This window comes from Pipistrellus hanaki, assembly GCF_964339955.1.
Source record: "Pipistrellus hanaki genome assembly, chromosome: 13".
In the NCBI taxonomy this organism is placed as follows: Eukaryota; Metazoa; Chordata; class Mammalia; order Chiroptera; family Vespertilionidae; genus Pipistrellus; species Pipistrellus hanaki.
Window position 1 is genome coordinate 19,449,788 of NC_140515.1, and position 24,006 is coordinate 19,473,793.

At 38.3% G+C, this 24,006-nt stretch overlaps 2 protein-coding genes across 4 annotated transcripts in view; one reads left to right on the forward strand and one right to left on the reverse strand.

Moving 5' to 3' along the window:
• Positions 1 to 618: 618 nt before the first annotated feature.
• Positions 619 to 23,211, forward strand: ASB14 (ankyrin repeat and SOCS box containing 14). 2 transcript variants are annotated; one of them, XM_084903076.1, is made up of 11 exons: positions 619 to 681; positions 1,261 to 1,391; positions 6,353 to 6,412; positions 6,864 to 6,997; positions 7,094 to 7,252; positions 9,311 to 9,556; positions 11,982 to 12,153; positions 13,341 to 13,884; positions 15,376 to 15,529; positions 16,182 to 16,382; positions 21,612 to 21,727. In XM_084903076.1, the coding sequence occupies exons 2-10, from the start codon at positions 1,270 to 1,272 to the stop codon at positions 16,358 to 16,360; spliced, it is 1,770 nt and encodes a 589-aa protein (XP_084759202.1). In that variant the 5' UTR covers positions 619 to 681; positions 1,261 to 1,269; the 3' UTR covers positions 16,361 to 16,382; positions 21,612 to 21,727. The 2 variants fall into 2 exon arrangements, with proteins under 2 accessions (XP_084759202.1, XP_084759201.1); XM_084903075.1 differs by lacking the exons at positions 619 to 681; positions 1,261 to 1,391; positions 6,353 to 6,412; positions 21,612 to 21,727 and adding an exon at positions 22,419 to 23,211 and having other exon boundaries at positions 6,476 to 6,997.
• Positions 19,433 to 24,006, reverse strand: part of APPL1 (adaptor protein, phosphotyrosine interacting with PH domain and leucine zipper 1) — a 34,869-nt gene continuing 30,295 nt past the window's right edge. For both annotated transcript variants that reach the window (XM_084903056.1, XM_084903055.1), the window contains one exon: positions 19,433 to 22,496. In XM_084903056.1, the coding sequence (XP_084759182.1) occupies positions 22,350 to 22,496 (147 nt within the window). In that variant the 3' untranslated portion in view covers positions 19,433 to 22,349. The remainder of the gene's footprint in view (positions 22,497 to 24,006) is intronic.

The window sequence follows — 24,006 nt, forward strand, 5'->3', positions numbered from 1 at the left end:
CTTCTTGGTATTAGCTTCATAGCTCATTTTAGATATCACATGGACTCATTATTTTTAATAGTTAATATTGTTCTTATTTAGTGTTCATTCAGAATGTTACTGTACATTAACAATTTAAAACGGTTCAACAGAAATTTTTATTATCCCATGTGGAGTTAATTCCTTCCTTAGAAGTCCTAGGATATTCTGGCTGTAGCTCTGTAACCCAAAGAAAATGTAGGTGCAGTTACTCAGTGAATCAGAACCATTACAACAATCACTTTTGATATTTTGGTTAGAGCAAAATGTTTGGCTTCTCTTTAAGTAGAAAGTTTATTCTGTTTTTGCAGTGGCTGTGTATGTGAGTCTTAAAAGAATGAATTCACTTCATGTGGACACCCCCCTACAAAATAAGCATTTGTTCCAAGAATAGAATTTAAATGTTTAATCCTCTAAGCTTGATGAATATAGCAGTGAAGAAAAGAGATCATATTCCCAAACGGAGCTAAACCTCGAGTGAAAAAACAAGGAGAATGTGCCAGACTGTCTTATGATCAAGTATTTATAGTAAAGCTATTAATGGAATGGTCATTACAGCAGAGTGGAGATTCTAAATATAAATGAAAATTCTGATGTGTTAATCTTTAACAGTGAAAACTCCAGTGCTGTCGTAAAGGTGATAACAGAAGGTAAAAGTCTTTGGTATGTGATCAAACTTATTCTATGCTAAAACTGAAATGTTCTTTTAAAACAATTGATATATTGCCTACTAAAATACATTGGTTTGTACTACTACTATTCCTATTATTTATTGTATTATTTATTCCTATAACATGTTCATGTTTAATATTTACTAACTAAATAACATATTTTTTCAGCATAACTTTCACTGAATGTAGAAAAGATGTTCTTTTGAGTGAGTGCTATAATCACTGAAAAAAACTCATTAGTCAACTCTAAAATAGATGAAGATAAGCATTTTCAAAGTTACAATGGTACTGACCTGAGTTTCATATGAAAGATCATTTTTCCTGAATAAGCTTTAAGTAAATGGTTACTCATGAAAACTTCTAATTTATATTGAATCTGGGTGGTTCAGAAAATAAATCTAGGAAAAAAATTTTTAATGAATATCTTGTTTTCTAAATTTTGCATTTTATTCATTCATCAATACTATCAGTTTTGTAGTTTTCTGAATTTCATGTATAATTTTAAGCAGTTGATAATCTGTTTTCCCAACTAGGAAAATATTTTTAATTCATTCTGACTTTAAATCTGTAGGTGTTTCATATGGATAATTATACCAGTGATGAAGACTTAGACAAGGACTTTGATATCCAACTCATCATTCAACAGAGTTTACAGGATATTCACAAGCCAGGGACTGCACAGCAGGCACCTGGGAATGAGAGGTAATGGTATTTCATTACCAATGTAGCATAAGTACTCAGGAGTTGACACTAGTGTTTTGACAAAAACAGGAGAAAGGGTCAGAATCCAAGGAGCTGCACATATACTTAAAATATCTATGAGAGTTGATGCCTAACAAAACAGGAAAAAGTTGGACATAATTTATAATTTAATTATGCAGTAAATAAAACAGTTTAGCCCTTGCCGGTTTGGCTCAGTGGATAGAATGTCAGCCTGTGGACCTAAAGGACCCAGGTTCAATTCTGGTCAAGGGCATGTACCTTGGTTGCAGGCATATCCCTAGTGGGAGGCATGCAGGAGGCAGCTAATTGATGTTTCTGGCTCTCTATCCCACTCCCTCTCTGTAAAAAGCCAATAAAATATATTTTTTAAAAAGAAAACAGTTGATGGAGGTTAGCAGCAAATCAGGATAAGGAGATGCAGACTGATAATCAGAAAGAAGACACATGAGAATATGAAAGGCTAGAGAACTCTTGTGCATCTTGTCTTTGAGGGGCTAAGGAGACACATAAATCTAACCAAGACACATAGAAAATTATCTTCAACCTTTAATTTCAAATCAAAAGGAGGAATTATGTAAACTTAAATTCAGAAGAAGTGACTAACTGGTTCTGAAGGGTGTGGGTTTAGAGATCTGTTATGACGACACTAAAAAAGAACTTTAATAGAATAAGAAAATCTCCCTGGAAATGGGCTGTCTGCAGCTGAGCCCACCTAGTCAAATGCTTTCTGGCTGATCAGCAACCTCAATCCCCTGAGTACTTACTATTGTTTTTCAAGGGTGATAAACCCTGTTTGCTTGTGATGGTGACTCCTATGTACCTGATGGAGTTAAACTGGATAAATGTGTTTTAACCCAAGAGATTTTAAAATTAAACTAGAGGCCCAGTGCATGAAATTCATGCATGGGAGGGGGTCCCCTCAGCCCAGCCTGCACCCTCTCCAATCAGGGACCCCTCAGGGGTTGTCCAGCTGCCAGTTTAGGCCCACAGGGATTAGGCCTAAACTGGTAGTCGGAACTCCCTCTCACAATCCATGACTCCTGGCTCCTAACTACTCGCCTGCCTGCCTGATTGCCCCCTTACTGCCCCCCCTTGCCAGCCTGGCTGCCCCCCAACTGCACCCTTGCTGGCCTTCCTGGCTGCCCCCCAATTGCCCCCCTGCCAGCCTGGTCGCCCCCTAATTGTCCAGAAGGAAGTCGGACATCTGGAAGATGTCCAGTCACCCGGTCTAATTAGCATATTACCCTTTTATTAGTATAGATAGAGGGATGTTGAAGTACATCAAAACTATAGTATTTTTGATGTACTAACAGTGTGGCACAACCTCCTGCATGCATGAGGAGGTTGCCAGTTCGATTCCTGGTCAAGACACATGCCTGGGTTTTGGGCTCAATTCCCAATAGGGAGCATGCAGGAGGCAACCAATCAATGTCTCTTCTCAATGTTTCTACCTCTCTCTATCTCTCTTCCTTCCTCTCTCTAAAACCAATAAAAAACATATTTACGCCCTCACTGGTTTGACTCACTGGATAGAGTATCAGCCTGTGGACTGAAGGGTCATGTGTTCGATTTCAGTCAAGGGCAAATGGCTGCAGGCTCAATCCCCAGTTAGGGGCATGCAGGAGGCAGCCAATCAAGATTCTCTCTCATCATTAATATTTCTATCTCTCCCTCTCCCTTCCTCTCTCTCTAAAAATAAAAATTAATAAAATATTTTTTAAAACATTTAAAAGTCAATAAACTACTAAGTAAATAAAAATTAATAAGTAACACACTCATGGGGCCATACTGTTTTAAGCATTTCATAAATATTAACTCATTTAAATTTTAATTGTCATTACTTCTTGATGTGGTAGATAATATTATTCCTACTTAGAGATAAGGAGACTAAGACTTACCCAAGGCTACAGAGCTAGTAAGTAAAGAGCCAGGCACCCTACACTTTTGTGTTAAATTTAGGAATAATCATTAAAGTTTTGTAAAGAAATTGGGTTCGTTAGATTATCTGTTATATTAATATTGTTATTAAAAAATTTTTAATTCATTGAGTAATTGACTTTGAAATCATGATTTTAAGTTGAAAGGTATGAGATTTTGATTAAGAGTAATAAAATGTTTTAGAGAAATTATAGTTGACTATAGTTATAAATTTCATTTATTAAACTTGAATATGATACTTAGGAAGGCTCGATGATTTGGTCAGGCACTTGAAGGAATAAGGAAACTAGAATACACTTGAGATAGGCAAAATAATGCCCCCCCACCAAAAAAAAGGTCCTCATCCTAATCCCGAGAACCTATAAATATGTAACCTTACATGGCAATAGAGCAGCAATTTTCAACCAATGTACTGAAAGAATTTTATTTTATTTTATTTTAATATATTTTTATTGACTTCAGAGAGGACAGGAGAAATATCAGTGATGAGATCATTGAATGGCTGCCTTCTGCACACTCCTTATTGGGCTTCAAGCCTGCAAACCAGCCATGTGCCCTGCCCAGGAATTGAACCAGAACCTCCTGGTTCACAGGTCAATGCTCAACTACTGAGCCATGTCAGCCAGGCTGCAAGAATTTTAAAAACATGCTATTTAGTCGGGAGCACTCACCTTTTTCCCGTTATAGTATCAAATAAAAAAAAAAAATTACAACAGCCAACACAACAATAGCTATCTTATGTGAATGCCTGTCTTGAACCAGACATACAGGGTGTCCCCAAAAAAATGTATACACACTTTAACAGCTGATGTCTCAATTTTGAAAAGGTATTTTAATAAATACTGCCTTTATAGCTATTCAAAATGTGTGTATACATTTTTGGGGCATACCCTATATATGAGTCATATAATAGAATTGCACTTTTTTTTTTTTTATCACATCACAAATAATGTTGCATCTGATTGGTTAATTCTTGGTACCAGAAATCCTTATATACAAGCATAGGCACCTAATTTTTTTTTTTTTTAAGTCACCTTGGAGCAAAAAGGGTAGGTAATTACTACTACTATTATTAATTATTGTTTTATAAATCAATCAAAATTATGCCTATTTTTTTTGTCAGATTGGCAAAAAGTATATTTTGGTGTGCCACAGAATTTTAGTAATTAGTTTATGTGTGCCATGAGATGAAAAAGGTTAAAGTCACTGCGATAGAGAATTAAGGCTGCAGGTGGAGTTAAGATCACTAATTGATTCACTGGACTATCCAGGTGGGCTCAATGTAATCATAAGGATCCTTAGAAATGAAAGAGGAAGGCAGAGGAGAGGCAACCTGAGAGATGGCAGGGTAGACGGTACGACCCCACAGTGGTGCCTTTGAAGATGGGAGGAAGGTGTCCATGATCCAAGAAATGTGGGAGACCTGTAGAAACTAGAGAAGACAAAGAAACAGATTCTCCCCTAGAGCCTCCAGAAGTAACACAGTCCCACCAACAGCTTGGTTTTAGCCTAGGGAAACCCATCCCATACTGCAGAGCTCTAATAAACTGTTATCTTAAGCCAGTTAATTGTGTGGCAATTTCTTACAGCAGCCATAAAAAACCAAATACAGCCAAAGCCTGTTTGGCTCAGTGGTAGAGCGTCGGTCTGCGGACTGAAGGGTCCCAGGTTCGATTCCGGTTGGGGGCATGTACGTAGGTTGCGAGCACATCCCCGGTAGGGGGTGTGCAGGAGGCATCTGGTCGATGTTTCTCTCTCATCGACGTTTCTAGCTCCCTATCTCTCTCCCTTCTTCTCTGTAAAAAATCAATAAAATATATTTTTTTTTTTAAAAATACAACACTAAATCTCTAAGTACAATTTTAAATGCTTAAGAGAATTTAATTGACCAAATTGTAAGCAGGACAGATTGTCTAAGGAAATTTATTCTCTTCAAGTTGGGTTAATTGAATTATCAAAGAAAATGGGAAGGTAGCAATCTCTATTTTCTAGGTTTAAAAATAATTATTCATAAGTGACCTTTGAAACTTTATTTTTTTTAATATATTTTATTGATTTTGTACAGAGAGGAAGGGAGAGAGATACAGAGTTAGAAACATCGATGAGAGAGAGTCATCCATCAGCTGCCTCTTGCACACCCCCTACTGGGGATATGCCCGCAACAAAGGTACATGCCCTTGACCGGAATCGAACCCGGGACCCTTCAGTCCCCAAGCCGACGCTCTATCCATTGAGCCAAACCGGTTTCAGCTGAAACTTTATTTTTAAACTAGAGGCCCGGCCCATGAAATTTGTGCATGGGTATGGTCCCTAGGCCTGGCCTGTGACCAGGACCATTTTCCCTGGCTGCCAGCAGCTGCTACCACCCACCCCCAGTTCCTTGTTCGCCATCAAGGGATCGGTGCCTGCCTGCTAGGGGGAGGGACTGAGAGGTGGTCAATGCGCCTCATAGCGACTAGTTAAGCAGTTGTTCTGGTTGTTCCACCCTTCTGTCGATTTGCATATTACTCTTTCATATATATATATATATATTTTTTTTAAATTAAAATGTTAGTTTAGAAACTGCCAATAGTGTTTTCTTAGCCCAAATTCTGACCATGATTATTGTTTAAAACTTACACCAGGATTAATTACTATATTTTTAAATAATAATTTTGGCTAGAATCATTGACATTATAGATTAGCCATTAAATTTTATCATAGTATAATGTGACATTTCAGTCCTAGTAGGTTTGATTCAGTTCAGAAAACATGATTAAGGGCTTGCTGTGATCCAGGCTCTGACACAGTCTTTGCATGTGGGAGAGGAGTTTTCCCCAGACGCACACATTGAGAGTCCCACTGCATTTTGGAAGTATTTCTATTAAGCCTCAGTCATTACCTCCCCTCTGAGTTTATCCCTGGTTAACTATTATTGCCTTTACCTTTCCCTTTTTTTTTATGTCAGATATCTTGGTGTTTTCCTAAGTTTGGGGAATGACATGTTTTTCTTTCCTCTGCAGCTTCCACTCCTTTTTGAGCACTGACTGTAAGAAGATAGTGGAAACAATAGAGACAGTTAAGTACTCTTCCTATTCTGTCCCCTTCCACTTGTGGTAGAGGGGATGATGACAGCTGGCAGGATTTCCGTCTACATTCTGTAAGCCTCGAAGCGAAGCGGTTTCTCCCAAACGCTGCACAACATGGGGTCCTCAGCTGACTGTCAAGAGTCTGGTGTGGCCTTTCCTGGGAGAAAATACTTCAGAACAATTAAGCAAAGAGTCAGGGTTTCTTGGTGGGCAGGGCCGTTTTTTTGATGTAACAGGGTGATGGGTATTCACAGGGCGTAGTGGATGGAATGATAGCGGAAGGGCCATCCTGCTTTTTTGTCCTGTGCCGTTGAAATCTGTCTTTCACAAAAGATGGTGATGGAATGACGTTGTCTCATATACTAAGCCTGATGGTAGAATTCTGGAGCAGCATAGGTTGCCCCGTATGTGTGCCAAATGTGAATCTGCTCCGATTTGACTTAACAGGCGAGGAAGACGCATTGTTACACTTGACCAAGTACTGTTCTGCTTTTGATGAAGCAGATGAGATAGGCCGGCTTCCTCTGCATAAGGCTGCAGTGCAATTAAATACAAACATTTTGGAAATAACCCTGAAAGGTAAACTCCCTTTATAACGCCTCCAGTACTTTTGAGAAATAAATGTCCTATTTATTTTTATATCTTAACCTATGTGGTCTAACGGATTTATTTCAGCTTCAAAACCCAGCGTGTGGGAGCAAACCACCCACAATGGAGAAACACCACTTTTTTTGGCTGTCAGCAATTGCCTCTTAGAAAATGCCAGTTTTCTGCTTCTCAATGGCTGCAATCCAAATGCCAAGAATTTTGAAGGCAATTCTCCTCTTCTTACAGGTAAAGTAACATCTCGTCTCTGGAGAAGAGTCTGTGGCTCTGAGTCTCCTGCATGCCCACAGCTGTCAAAGGCAGCTTTTTGTACACAGCTGCAGCTCTGTCACTTCATCCCAGCGGATCAGACAGAGATACCTGGCCCTCTGGAGCTCTCCACAGACGGGCCTGGGAGGTGGCCTGATGCAAAATCGCTGCCAGGTTAAGCACTGATCATTTTGCATGGTGCCTTACCTGGGCCAGTTAATTCTGGTGCAAGAAAGCAGAGGAGGAAGAAGCAGCCAGATAAAATCAGATAAAGATGGCAGATTGAATACAAATGCCTAATTTTGCTCCCTCCTAAGTATTCACTAAAGTTTTAGTTAAGTAATTGTTTTATGGGGTAAGATACAAGAAACTAATATAGTCTGGCCAGCATGGCTCAGTGGTTGAGTATCCACTTATGAACCAGGAGATCAAGGTTCGATTCCAGGTCAAGCAAGGCACATGCCTGAATTGTGGGCTTGATCCCCAGTGTGGGGCATGCAGGCAGTAGCCAGTTAATGATTCTCTTTCATCATTGATGTTTCTAACTCTCTCCCCCTCTCCTTTCCTCTCTGAAATCAATAAAAAACATATTTAAAAAAGAAAAAGAAACGAATATAAGCAACTTCACGGAAATAGATTATTTAGGATAATAAAACATAGGGGAAATTATAATTTTCCTCAGAGAAACTAATGAAATAATAGAAGCTACCAAAAAATTAAGGTACAAAACAAAACAAAAACAAAACCTCTTGGAAATTAAAAATATGATAGCAGAAATAAAAACTCAAAACAAATGCTGGGAGATAGAATTTAGGGAAGCTCGCATATAAAAAGATAAGAAATAGAATAGGAAAGAAAAAGAAATAAGGAAACTAGAAGGACAAATTATAGAAAAAATAGGAATGCTAGAAGGAGACCAGACCAGGTGGAAGCAGTAGACCATCAATGAAATAAGCCAAGAAGATGATTTCCAAAACAAAGTACATGTGTTCCAGAATGAAAGGGCACACTGAGTGCCGGCTCGATGAATTAAAAATGGCCCAGCACCCTTGGCACTCTACATTTCAGTCTTAGAGCAGTTAGAGCCCTTTCTATGGCACGTTATTGTGAGCAGAATTCCTACTGATTCAGCCTCTGGCACTCACAAGAGTCTTTAGTCCATGCAAATAATTAGCAAATGGGTAGGGAAATGAATAAATTGAGGTGTTTTAGAATCTTGAAGGATTAAAGATTAACAGCATAAATGCAGAAAGGCCAGTTAGAGAATTTTAATTAACAAAATGTAACCTTCAAAATAATTGCCTAAATATCACTGCTTTTGTTTTTCTATGTTTAAAACAGCTATAAGCACTTCTAGGACTATACTGAGTACTGACATTCTGATTCTCTTGAAACTTAAAAATTATAAATGAAAATTTGTGTCTGTTTTTCAGCCACATAAGCCACCAATAAGACAATGAATAATTGGTCATGTCTTACAGAAAAACAAATAGCCTATTGATAATATTATTAATAAAACACTATTACCGTATTTTCCGGCGTATAAGACGACCCCCTAATTTTACAGTTAAAACATAGGTTTAGGCCTATATTCGCTGTATAAGACTATCCCCCACTTCCGAGGCAACACCAGTTCTTTTTTTAATAAGCCAATCCAAGCAGGCTTTTTATGCATGCAAATTATACATGTTCTGTACCCGAAGCTACACTGTGTTCTAGTAAAAAACCTGCTCAGATTGGCCAGAGTCAGAGAGGCGGTCTATTAAAAAAAGAACTGGTGTTGCCTCGGAAGTGGGGGGTAGTCTTATACAGCGAATATAGGCCTAAACTTATGTTTTAACTGTAAAATTGGGGGGTCGTCTTATACGCCGGAAAAATACGGTAATATTATTTGATATATACCTCATTTTATAATCTATTTCCAAACACAAAATGCTGGCACATTTGGGTAATAGGAAGAGCTCCTCAAGAAGCCTGAGGGCACTCTGGCCTTAATTTCCTATTGAACACATGCCTACCTCCCTTCTAATTCCCCAGCTGTTCTACACAACTCCTACGACATGGCGTCCTTGCTGATCAGCCACGGGGCGGATGTCAATCTGCAGTGTGCCAATGAGAGGACAGCTCTCCACGAAGCAGCCAGACTGGGCAGACGGGACCTGGTGAAACTCATGCTGGTTTCTGGGGCTCACCCTGACCCACAGAGCTCCTACGGGTTCACTCCTCTTGCACTTGCTGCCCAAAGTGGGCACACGGAAATCATGGAAATATTACTGCAGAAAGGCAAGATTTTCTCTTTTTAATTAATTACTTTTTAATCCTCACTAAGGAAGGGGAAGGGAAGGAGAAGAGGAGAGCCAGAGAATAACATCAGTGTGAGAGAGACACATCTATTGGTTGCCTCTCACATGTGCCCCGATGGGGGCTAGGGATGGAACCCACCTCATTCCAAATTGCATCACTTTACTACCCTGCATTGTTTGAATGGCAACATGGCATCAGAGAAATGGGCCCTGGCCTGGCCCACCTGGTCTAGCCAAACCAACTAGAGCAAAGCAAGATTTTCTATACCATCAGCATACTACCATAGGCAAACTAGTAAGTATTCTCCTCCTCATGGAAAGCTTCAAAATAATAATAGTTAACATTTCACTTAAGCCTAATATAAATACTTGGAAGAAGCATATGTTAAAATTAGCTACTGAAAATCCTAAAATAGCAGCATTCTAGCCTTTACACAAAAAGAGCAACCTTTTCTATAGATTATTGATTAAAATATAAAGAGGAGTGCCAACAGATGTGAAATCCTTAACCCTTCAAAGAAACCAGTATTGGTTGACAAAAGTGAGGTGTGAGTGAGCACTCCCCTTAAATGACCCCCTTACAAAGTGACTTGCACAAAGTGACATGGCTAGTAAATGGCAGAATCCAGATTTGAACCCACATCTGCCTCATTCCAAATTGAGTTACTTTACTAACCTGCATTGCTTGAGTAGCAGCATGGTATCAGAGAAATGGGCCCTGGCCTGGCCCACCTGCACATGAATCCTGACTACCCTGCTCACCAGCTGTGCATCTCTGGGGAAGTCACTTTGCTTCAATGTGCCTCTGCTTTTTTATCTTTAAAATGAAGATATTAGCATCTACTTTTTAGGGTGTTGTGAACTTTAGAAATTGTTGTGCATATAAAGGAGCCAGTACATAATGAAGACTCATTACGTGGAAGTTTATTAGACATTTCTTCTTGCATTCTCGGAACACGATCCTTGGGCAAGCACTATATTCTAATGACCATGGAGTCTGTCCTACATTAAAGTCACTGCATCTTTTTTGTTGTTGTTACTCTCCACCCAAGGATATTCTTTCCATTTATTATTTTTTTAATGTTTTTATTGATTTCAGAGAGGAAGGGAGAGGGAGAGACATCAGTGATGACAGAGAATCATTGGTTGGCTGCCTCCTGCAGGCCCCCCAATGGGGATCGCGCCTGCAACCTGGGTATGTGCCCTGACCAGGAATCGAACCAGTGACCTCTTCATTTCTGTGTCGACTCTCAACCTCTGAGCTACACCTGGCTGGGCTCCATTGATTATTTTAGAGAGAATGGAAGAGAGGAGGAGAGACAGAGAGAAACACCCATGTGAAAGAGACATAACAATTGGTTGTCTTCCACACATGTCCTGATCCAGGGCTGGGCTCAAGCCTGTAACTCTTTGGTCTGAGGGCTGACGCACTAACCATTGAGGAAAATCGGCTAGGGCAAAGTCGCTGCATCTTTTTATGGGAGCTGTGAAGGTACCCAGAATGCTCTCCTCTCCTTTTGTCCATTCCAATGCTACTCTTTCTTTAAAGCCCATTTTACTAAGAGGTCTTCCACAGCTGACCCCAAACTCCTTCCTCCTTCCTTCATGCCCTGGGTCCTTTCACAGCCCCAGCCCCGAGCTCTTCTGGAGGGCGTTTTGCCTGGACCCACATGGGCACACCTTGTTTTATTGCACTTCACTAGATTGTGCTTCGTCAGTGTAGTGTTTTTACAAATTGAAGACAAGACCTTCCACCAGCAAAAAGATTACGATTAGCTTTATTTCAATTCTCGTGATCATATGGTGGTCTGGGACCAAACCCACAATATCTCTGAGATATGCCTGCACTCTTTTATTACCCCATCACTCACATGACACTCCCCACACAGGGATCTACAATCGGTCTTTTCACTATCAGCAGTCCAAAACTTCAACTGAAAACAATTATAATGTCTCTTACTGTGAACAGCTCCCTAAGAACAAGTTAAAACAGAAACAGGACCCTTTCCACCATAGCATCTATAGATGGCAGAGTTCAACAGAAGTGTTGGTACATCCTGTGTACGTCTGCTTTGAGTTAGGTGGGCTTTTGTAAACTGGTCTGGAAATAAAACCACCTTTTATACAATTATTTTTCCTGGAATTACCAAGTTAAAAAAAAAAAAAAAAAAACCTTCTAAAATTACTCTGCAAGCCAACCTATTTATAGAGATTACACAATTTCCCTCCTCCCCAACTAGATTATAAACTGCCTGAGCAGGAGGTACATTTATTTCATTGATTCTTAGTGCTTTGCTAAAGTGGCTGTTCAATAACTGCTTTTTGGTAGTGGTGATGTTTTTAAGAATGCTTCATCAACACCGTGGGAAAGACTTTTAGCATAGCAAGAATCTTTCTCCTTCCAGGAGCTGATCCTCGTGGCCAGGCCTCAGATTCTTCTTCCGTCTTACTTGAAGCTGCTCGAGGAGGAAATCCAGACTCTGTGACTCTCTTGCTAGAATATGGAGCTGATGCCAATGTCCCTAAGAATTCAGGCCACCTACCCATTCACGTGGCGGCCGACAGAGGCCACTTGTTGTAAGTTCAATTACAATATTGAAAATAATGGAAATAATAGCTACTTTTTTGGAGCAGCTTCTGGGAAATTTATAGTCTTCATCTCTGCAACTCCAATATCCCTTTTATTTATTTTTTTCCTTTTATATATTTTATTTTTTATTGTTTAAAGTATTATATATATTAGTACATATATCTTTTTCCCCCCTCCATTCACCTTCCCCCAGCCTCCCCTACTCCCTGTCACATGCCCTCATCCCACCCACCCCCAGTATCTTGAGTCCATTGTGCTTATTTGCATGCATACAAGTCCTTTGGTTGATTTATTTCCCCCCACCCCTTTTATTAATTTTTAATTGATTTTGAGGGGGTGGGAGAGAGGAAGAGAGGGAAAAGCACTGATTTCTTATTCCACTTATTTATACATTCATTGGTTGATTATTGTATGTGCCCATATTGGGGATCGACCCACAACCTTAGTGTACTGTGATGATGCTCTAACCCAAGTGGTAGGCAAACTCATTAGGCAACAGAGCCAAATATCAACAGGACAACGATTGAAATTTCTTTTGAGAGCCAAATTTTTTAAACTTAAACTTCTTCTAATGCCACTTCTTCAAAATAGACTCGCCCAGGCCATGGTATTTTGTGGAAGAGTCACACTCAAGGGCCCAAAGAGCCACATGTGGCTCGCGAGCCGCAGTTTGCCAACCACGGCTCTAACCAGATGAGCTAGTTGGCCAGGCCTCCAATACCCCTTTTAAAGATAAACTCTTGATCTAGAAAGTGGTAAAGTCAGGCACATTCTGTAGTCATTGAAGAGACATAAACTATTTCATTATCAGGTCTTTAGGCAATATGAGGAGCCTCAAGTCTCATTGCCTGGGCTAATTCTGAGTGTGTAATCTAGACAGTAGTTTCATTTAGCTTTACTTGGTATCTGAGCTTTTGGTATCAGGGACTACTAATACCATCCAGTGCTAGTATAAAACAATCATAAACATGCTAATGCTGCATTTTTTTTTTTAATGCATCTTTTTTAGGGAGATGAAGAGAAATGTGAATTTGTTAATTCTTGTATGTGCCCTGACTAGGGATTGAACCTGCAGCCTTAGCATATCAGGATGATGCTCTAACCAACTGACCTACCTAGCTGCATCTTTAAAAATATTTTTTTTCTTTGTTATGCACTTTGAAATTTTTTTCAGAGCTCTAAAGATTTTGATTCCAGTTACAAATTTTGTTGCAATTAAGCGGAGTGGCATCAGTCCAGTTCACTGTGCAGCAGCAGGAGCACACCCTGAATGCCTTGAACTTCTCATCCAGGCTGGATTTGATGTAAATTTCATGCTAGATCAGAGAATTCGCAAACACTACGATGACCATAGGAAGTCAGCTTTGTATTTTGCTGTATCAAATGGTGACCTCTCTTCAGTTAAGCTGCTTCTGCGTGCCGGAGCCCTGCCTAACCAAGACCCAGTTAACTGCCTCCAGATAGCCCTAAGGATGGGCAACTATGAGCTGATAAGTCTGCTGCTAAGGCATGGGGCCAACGTAAATTACTTCTGCAAAGTCAACCCGTTACACTTCCCATCAGCACTGCAATACACCCTGAAAGATGAAGTCATGCTCAGGATGCTGCTGAATTATGGGTATGACACAGAACGGTGCTTTGATTGTCCTCATGGGGACAAAGTTCATCGTATCTATGCTTTTGAGGGCTGGACATCTACAGTTATCAAAGATACTCTGGTGAGTCCACAGTATCGGCTGTATCACCTTGTATTGTCATTATCGGTGGCCCTGACATAGCACTAGGGAAGACTCCCTTCATCCTCTCCAGAGTGCATTGTTGGATTTTAGATGGGAAAAACACAATAGTCGAAAGATGTAAAAGATACAGAAACAGAACAACAAAAACCACAGTAATTTAACTCAACGTAGGGAGTTTCACAAATGAAGTAACATCTGAGCAATGTTTCAAGAATGAAGGTGGTCTCATATAAATTATGCTTTTTCCCTATTTTTCCCCCTTTTTCTTTGGTATCTAGCTAAAATGCTTCTGGGTCCCCACTACCTGCACCCCCTAAGTTTTTGGCTCTTTTAGCACTAACAATTAAATGGCTTTCTTTAGTCACCTTTTTGATGAAAAAAAAGAATCACAATAATTGATCATGCCCTCCTTGAGGCATTTTTCTCTTGGTTCTCATCACACTAGACTTCCCCTTCCTCCAACTTGAGCTCTTCCCACTTTTACAGCCGCTACCCTTCAGGTCTCATTCCAAACATCACTTCTTCAAACAGGCCCTTGTCTCAGTTCCCTTCCCTAATCACTCTAACACTGTTTATTTCTTTGATAGCACTTACCATTTCTGAATTTTTTTTAATTTTACTGATTATGTCTCCCCCGCTAATACATGAATGTAAGCTCTTGTTCACTTTCCTCAACTTACAGATCTGTGCTTAGCATAAGTAGATACACTCTAACCACTTGAATTCCTATAACATCTGAAAATAAGTAAGAAAGTACTTCGAATCAATTCTGAAAAGAAAGACAAAATATTGTATGATTTATTATTTTTTAGGCTATGATTAGTTTAGGATTTGGTATTTAGGCATATATCTTGTATTATTTTCTGACTTTTCACATGTTACTTGACTTCTTACATGGACATCTGTAAGACCATGTGAATTAAAGATAGAAACTATCAGACCCCTCAAATAACAGGGTGAATTAAAAGATAGAAACTATCAGATCCCTTTCTAAATTATAGAAAACCCAAAATTAACAGTGGCTCTCATAAGATGGCTCATTCCTCTCTCAAATAAATAAAGGCCAGGAAGTAAATAGCCTTCTAATTGGACAGCTCCACAAATCCACAAGAAACCTGCATCCACATCCCAGCCACCAGGAAGGCAGGCAGAGGAAGTAGCACACTCCTTGCTCTTCTTTAAGGGCATCCTGGGGGTTGCTCACACTTCCACTTACATCTCATTGGCTAGAACCCAGGTGGCCACGTCGTGGCACAAATGAAAGACAACCTTTATTAGTGGCCAAGCAGAGGGGATAATAGACATAGTAAATATTTTTCCAAATAATAAGCTAAGAAATAGATTTTCTTGCTCAGCACCCTGGCTTATAAATGAGAAGCTTGAGACCTTGCATTCTGAGTTTACTGCTCGTTTGATTACTATGCTAAACAATAAACACTTAGTTTTCATAGTTCTGATTTTCTTCCTCAGTTCTGTGAAGTAATAACTTTGTCATGGCTGCAACATCTCTCTGGAAAGGTTGTTCGAGTAATGCTTGATTATGTTGATCAAGTTCGGATATGTTCTAAGTTGAAAGCTGTGCTCCAGCAACAGGGGCTCTGGTCAGAAATCCATAATATTTTGAGTGAGTATCATTCTTGCAGATTATCAAAAATACTAATTGAATTCTTACTGGTTTATAAAACATTTTTCTCTTCATTAAAAAGTTGACCTAACGAAACCAAGAAAAATATATTCCTATCTTTAAAATGTTAGTTTGTAAATATATTTAATTTGCACTATTATATTGGTTTTATTTTTATCCTAATCCTATGTAACAGTGTAGAAAGATGAATTAAAAGGTATGAAATGGCAATAAAAACATAGATGAGAAAAGCAAAGATATCAAATGACCTTTTCAAACCAAATTCTGTCACAGTAGAACCAAGTCAAATTAGAACTTCCTTTAATTTCCTCCCGAGTAGTGGTCTTCAGTTTTTAGCCTGATCGTGAAGGGCAGGACTGGGTAGAGGTGGCAGATTTAAGAACTTCAGATCTCACAGGCCAGACCCACAGCAGTTGCCGGTCCTTGGACTCTAACTTGACATGGTTCTGAAATCATTCTCTATAAAGGTTGAGTGAGAAGTAAAAGGCTGTTTCCCTATTAAATTCCCATTTTGTCCCAGGAAAATTTTGATGGCTTAAGCATAATAAAATACATTTGCTAACTAAACCCTAGTCATTTTTAAAAAAATCAATTCTTTTTCCTTGTGGATAACCTGCCTCTCTCGTTTTAGCAAACCCTCGTTCCCTAAAACATTTGTGCCGCCTAAAGATCCGGAAGTGTATGGGACGTCTGCATTTGCGCTGCCCTGTCTTCATGTCATTTCTTCCATTACCCAATCGTCTAAAAGCTTATGTCCTTTACAAAGAATATGACCTTTATGGACAAGGATTTTTCACAGGAACCTGGTAATCAAACTGTTCTGCTTGAAAAGGTATAGTTCTTCAGCTATATTCCTTAAAATTTGACTTGTTATATGATTCCTACTTCTCACTTTACCTACCAACTAAAGCCTTCAGTCTACATTCTTCAAAGTTGCTCTAACATAGCTTTTCAGTATATCAATGGCTAGCATTTTGAAAAGTAGTTTAAAAAGACCAAACAGTAAAAATTTCAATTAACTGAAAAACATCAATTCTATATATTGATCTAATACTAAGTGTATGAATACATATTTCTACATGCTCAATAAATGCTACCTCTGACAATGCAAGATGATTAACAGCAATCCTTTTTATAGAGAAGTATATATACTACAAAATGTGATTGCAAGGCCAGTTTAGTATCTGTTTAGTCTAGTACTGAGGTGAGGTGGGTTAATTAAAATAGAATCTTCAATTGTTATTTCATTGTTAATGGGAAATAATACATCCCTTTCCACAAAACCCTGGTTAAGGGTTACCATTTATTGGTTAATGTGATCATTGGAATAGAAATTACAAGTGTTTTCAAAAGGATGATGGTTTATCATTTCTATATTGAGCCAACCAGACCAGTACTGGACATAAGGAGGGGCTCACTGGTAGAAGTAGTTATAAGATCTAAGTTTAAATTTTTTATTTCTATACTGTCTATGCTGTATGTTAAGGACAGGTTTCTGTGTGTGGAAAGTGAGAAAGAAAATGAAGACAATCACTCAGCCACAGCTGTGTAGCATTTAGATGGCACAGCAACAGGAAGCACAGAGAGGTAGGATGACAGTCTTTCCACCACAGGCACGATCAGCTACAGCCTAATGTTTACGTGTTTAGTCTTAGTATACTTTCTTAGCATAATACAGTCCATCTTAGGTGAACTGAAGTTATATTTCTCATGTGGTGATTCATTGCTATATAGACGATTTGAATAAGCACAGACTTAATTTTTTAATACTAGTTTCTCAAAAATTGCAAAACTAGCTGGCATAGATTTTATTTTACACCAAATTGTGGTATCTGTTTATAAGTGACTCGTGAGTTATATGTATGCCAATATACAAATACTAGACGCCCAGTGCACGAAATTTATGCATGGGTAGGGTCCTTAGACCTGGCCAGTGATCAGGGGCAATCAGGGCCTTCTGGCTGTCAGCTGAGGCCTTCCTTTGTTCCATGCCACGCGTGATGGTCAGTGCATGTCATAGCGAGCAATTGAACTCCCAGTCTACTGGTTGAACTCCCAGTGGGACAATTTGTATATTAGCCTTTTAAATATATAGAAGACATATACACTTATAATTCTAAAGTTAATTCCATCCCCCACCCCGGACTTTGTAAAAGTGTTTATACATTTTATAAAATTCAAAACAAGAACAGAAACTCCCAGTAGCAGAAAAGAACTCCCAGTACAGGAAACTCTAAAGAACCCATGGGATGAATATGCAGTAATACCGTGTTTCCCCAAAAATAAGACCTAGCGCATGGAAAGATAAGACATCCCCTGAAAATAAGGCCTAGCGCAACTTTGGGAGAAAAAATTAATATAAGATACTGTCTTATTTTCAGAGAAACAGGGTATTACAACTTCAGGCCCAAGACACTTAAGCTGGTATACATAATAACCTTTAAATGAGAGGAATTTCTTTGAATAGAACCACACATAGAAAGTAGACAGTCACACTGTCTGTAACATGTGCAGGGTAATTATTGAGAAGTATCTTTATTTTTCTAAAAGATAAATGAGTCACTAGTGAAGAATTAGTATTACTTTTCAATGAGTGACAATTTTTTTTTTCATTTTTGCTGTTAGGGAGTTGCAATGGGGCTAGATGTATAAGCATCATTTGAAATTACCTGGACAAATAAAATCAGAACTTGTCAAATATTTCATACAAAAATTATGGTACAAAAATCATGGACTTTATTATACATTAAAAATCTCCTTACAGCATAGTTTCTGAAGCCTTGTCAGAGAATATCTGTTTTGACAAAATGAAAAAGTTCTCCACCCCACATGTATACCACAATTACATTGAATTCTTCAAATCCAATTCTAAAGGTAAATGTAGCGTGAATTCAGTGCTGCATAATTAATAGCATCAGTGAAATAAGAATTAATCAATTCACTTACACTACAAATATATAAAGCAGTTTTACATATGTTATAACTTAATCTCATGTTAGTGAGATTAATAATTTAATTCTTATATTAACTGAATTACATGAGTTTAGCCACAAGAGATTGGTTAAAAAGTATAATATAGTTCCAGTTTCAAATTTTTATGTATTACTTATTAATGTAGAAGAGGAAAATCTCATGAAAGAAGAGAAAACCAAACTTGCAAGTAATAAAATGAAAGTCTTGCTACAGTCAGTGTGTTTGAAAATTTAAAGTACAGTTTGAATGTTAGGAGGTTGTTGTCAAAACCAGTGTTAATATTTTCACTTTATTAATTCAGGTGGCAGAGGTTTTATATAATACATGGCTTCTTAGGGTCTGTCAGCATTTATAAGATTTAACTCAAATACTTCAAGCTCCTACATATAAGTCAAAATTAACTGATGCCTTTACCACTCAAGATTATATGTTACATAGAATGTTATGCACAAGCAAAAAGGTAAAATAAATCTACTATCCTGACTGGAGAGGCTGAGAATTCTTTTGAAATTAATCACAAAGTAATTATAGGCATGGCAAAAACTACACTGACTTTGGGGATTCTGTTTAAAGTGATAGCTTCAGTCCCTCATTAGCAAGTTTTGAACATTTTAAAAAGGAGAAGGAATAACTTGTTTCCCATCTATTGACTTCATTACCATTGGTACATTCATATAGGTAGCAGAGTACATAGCAAATTAGGTAGACTTAATTTTTTTTCCTTTTAAAGAATCTGTTTGGTTAATTTCTTAAAAAGAAGAAAAAACACAAAACATTAAGTATAAGTTTGAATCTGAGTAAGAGATCCCAAAGTCTAATTCAATTAACACCAAAGCATTCCAACCCTAGAAGGGATTTCAAAGGTTAACAAAGATAAAGTTTAACATATGCAGAAACCCATGGGCAGCCTTCTTTAATAAAAAAGAGTTTATTAAGGTTGATGCTTAAATATCAGCAGTAATCGAATAGTTCCTACAGTCCTAGTAATGGAATAGAAGGTGAATCGTCTAAAATTATTAAATCCACACATAACTTCTGTAGGGCGTTGGAATGTGCTTTAGTCTGACTTATGGACAGTTTGTGTGATTGTGGAAATTCCTATAAAAATGTAACTTAAAAGGAACTATAAGTCTGTCCAGCAATCCTATGCCTTCCAGTACCCTTAACTCTACCTCACTGACCAGAGTGCTAACAAAGGTCAGCATGTCACTACCAGGTAAAACACCAGCCTAGTAAAACTGACTCCTAATGCTGACCACTCCCCTTGTTGGATGACAAATTTCATCTGAGCTAAGTGAGTTAACAACTTCATAGTATTAACAAAAGACTTCATGAAACAGAACGCTAATTCTCAAAAAGGTCTCAAAAGCATGACTTGCAAGACTAATCAAGTGCTGACCACAGAAGAAAATTTACCTTCTATAAAAGGAACAATACACAAATTATTGTGAAAGCATTTCCTTTAGTAAGCATAAAAAAAAAAACTTTTTTCAAAAAGTATCCCATAAATTTCTACTTTTTTATTTTTTACTAAATGTTTTGGTAACATAAGGCTTCACAATGATTGTCAAGTAATCATTATTCCCATTTGGCACATGGATAAAAGAGTATCATGATCTTTATATCTAAACACCTATCCCATTTATACAGAAAGCAGTGTACATAAAGTGTGAAACAATCACACTATATTGTAAGAACTAAATAAATGCCATTTCTAATTCAGAACTAAAAATTAACTGTACATAAAAAAAACAAGAGGCTTTTTTCCCTTGTAAAATTAGTCTTACCTGGCCAGTGTGGCTCAGTGGTTGAGCATCACCAGGAAACAAGAGGTCACTGGTTCAATCCCCCCCCTCTCTATCCCATTGGCACATGCTTGAGCTGCAGGCTCAATTCCCAGCAAGAGGCATGCAGGAGGCAGCAAATCGATGAAGTTTCTCTCATTTATGTTTCTATTTCTCTATCCCTCTCCCTTCCTCTTGCTCTAAAAAAAAAAAAAAAAAAAAAAAAAAAAAAAAAATCAATTAAAAAAATAAATAAAAATTTTTTAAAAATTAAAATTAGTTTTAGTGGCTGATCTCTTGAAAATTTTAAATGTATAACTTTAAAATAGTTCATTCAATATAACTTGTCTACATATACTTTTACATATGAAACATAGGAACATAATTTTTATCAGCAATGTAAGAAAAAAAATCAGTTGTTGACATAGAAGTAGGCAGTAGAGAAATGTCATTTAACTTCAACACGATGCTAAAATCCTTCCTTGGTCAACCCTTCTATTCCAAGCATTCAATTCCTTTTTAGTCTTTCATGGAATGAGACATTTCACTCATTTGAAGAATACACGTATTTACAAAAATTAGTGCAACTTACTCTATTCTCCTATATTAGCTATTTGCCTTTGTGGATATAAAGTGGTGATCAGTATGTTATCAAAACATGGGATTATGAAAATACTATGAGTATCAATCTGAAATTTAGAAGACTACATTTTCTAAGTTAATCTCTGGGAATTTTTACTTTAAGCAGAAAACGTAATTGTTATAGAACTTTTGAAATGTCACTTGATTTTCAATAAAAAGTATCTCACTCAATGCAGAAAATACAATGTATTACCCTTTAACAATATCTTTACATGTTAAATCTTAATCTAAAATGTACTTCAACAACAACAAAAATCCCTTTTTATAAATCCCAAAATCTTATTTTAACTATTACTGCTCTGCAGCAATAATTCAAGTACCAACCTGAGAACTAAGACTGTAATAATAAAATGCCCAGGGCTGTAACAGTAACTGAACTGACATTTAAGTTTCTTTCCCAATGGCACCAGGTGTAGTACATCCGAGAAATGTGAGCAATCCAAGAAAGTACCCTGAATCAACAGTTAGTACCACCTGCCACAATTTAAAATCTTAAGTCTAAAATGTCTTTTCTAATTATTTTATAAAAGTTCTATTGCACATTTAATATTGTTAAAATATTTGCAAACTTGTACAATTCTCTGTATAAAGAATGTTGAACCTATTCAGTTGAAAGCTTCCTCACTAACAACAGAATTATCTTTTTTTTTCTTTTTTTAAAGAATATGTTTATTAAAGCTGGGAACAGTGAAACAGGAAGGGCTTAGGACAGAAGTAACAGGGGAGAGCCTCGGCAGGGCTGTGAAGACTCACTGAGAAATAAGTCACAGTGAAAGAAGTGAGCCCAGGTGGGGCTGTCAGCTCCCTGGAAAGTCAGAGAAAAGGGGGCCTTGGAGGCAGGTGTCAGGGGTTAGCCTGGGATGCCATTGCCCACACTCCCGGGTTGCAAGTCTCCCGGGGTTCCTTAGAGTTTAGGAAATGTGTGCTTGAGGGGGAACAAGAGGGTTCAGAAGGGAAAGGTGCAGCGGTGGCCCTGGGAAGGAGAGTGTGCCACCGACAAAATGTTCTTAAGAGAGAGTAACCATGAATATCTGAAGCTGAAGAATAAATGATTTCTTACGATCATAGCCAGTTACAATTAATTCACAATTTGAAGAGAAAAAGGCTTGAGCAAGTGTAATTCCTCAGCAATCTACTTTAGGGAGATGAACAGGTTTCTTTTAGACATATGGAATTTGATGTTACTGCATAGCATATTATTTTTGAGGAAAAGAAATCAATGCAAACCTAAGTCATTAAGGTCAATCTTATTTTTTTAAATGAAGTTAAAACAAACAAGCCAATATAAACTTTAGTCTCCTCCATGGTATTTCAACATAGTTGTTACCTTGAGTCATTTCCCCACAGAAATTGTCAATAAATTTGAAGGGGAGAATTATCAACCAAAAGCAAGGATAAGTTTATGCTTCTGACTCTCTCTTCTTTCCTTCTTCTCCCAAATCACTCTCTTCTGACTGGCTACTGCTAAGGACAACAAACTGCCCCTCACTACTGGCTTGGTTTGGTCTACTGGAAGCAGCTATCAACCGACTTTGTTCTTCTAAGTCCTAGAGGAAAAGACAGAAAAGAAAATGCAAGTTAATTATTTGCAATCAAATGGAAAACTATGCAGTTAAAATACATACTTGAGAATCACTTCAATCATTCTGTTGTAAAATAATGCATAATTCTGGCAACTTAATGAGAAGAAAGGCTATGACGACAAATGCAACACCAAAGTGAATTCTGGTTCCATCCTATAAATCCTATAAAAGTCAACACTTCTGTCTTCTCCATTATTATGGTCAATAACCAAATTCAGGACATTGTTATCGCCACACTCCACAGTAAAACGCTCTAATGGATCACTGCACATCCCTTCCCTTTCCTCTTTGCACCTTCTTCTCCATCTTGGTCCAGTTTATCTTGCTAAATCAGTTGTCATCCTCCTTCAGTCTAACCTACCCAAGAAGCCTTGACTTCAGTGTTATCTTTGCCACTTCCCTCTCCTTTGTCCATACATCACTCTATTGATAATTCCTGCTGATCTGTTCTCATTAAATATCCCAGTTATCTTTTCCACTGCTGTCAATGCCACACCCCATACCTGGATTTTTCAATCTCATGTATCACCTATCTAATGTATTCTCCAGATTTTGTTCTAAAATTTGTCTAGCTTAAAATAATTCTATTGGACAGACAATGATTTGACACTCCTGGTAACAAGAATATATACATATATGTATTTATACACTATCCTATGTAATAAAAGCCTAATATGCTAATTGTCTGGTTGTTCAGTCATCTGTTCAACCAATCAAAGCCTAATATGCTAATGATATGCTAAGACCACTCAACTGCTTGCTATGACATGCACTGATCACCAGGGAGAAGACAGTCAACCGATTGACCAGTCACTATGATGTGCACTGACCACCAGGGGACAGACACTCCAACAGGTAGGTGAGCTTATTGCTGGGGTCTGGCCAATCGGGATTGAGTGAGATGGGCCAGACATATCCTGAAACCCTCCCTTGGTCCCTCCCCCACTGGCTAACCTCCCTTGTTCCTCCCCAGCCTTGATCATGCACTGGTGGGGTCCCTTGGCCAGGCCTGTGCCCTCTTGCAATTGGGACCACTTGAAGGATATTGAAGAGCCGGTTTTTGGCTCGATCTCACTTAACACAGGAGCTGCCCTCTAGTGGTCAGTGCACTCCTACAGGGGGAGAACTGCTCAGCCAGAAGCCAGGCTCACAGCTGGCGAGCGCAGCAGCAGTGGCAGAAGCACTAAGGATGTTTCCTAATGGCTCCCGGACTGCGAGAGGGTGTAGACCAGGCTGAGGGACCACCTCAAGTGCATGGGGCCTCTAATATATATATAGTGATGTTATATATACATTCCTAGAGGCCAATGTAGATTTCATCAATGGCAGTTAAGTATATATGACACAGCCTCTCAAAAGACTGCTTTGCCAGAGACAACCTTCACTGGAATATGGAAACATGAATGTTCAGATGTGTTTGCTAAATGGCAAGTTACTCTACATGTCGGTATAACTATAATGTAAACATCGTATC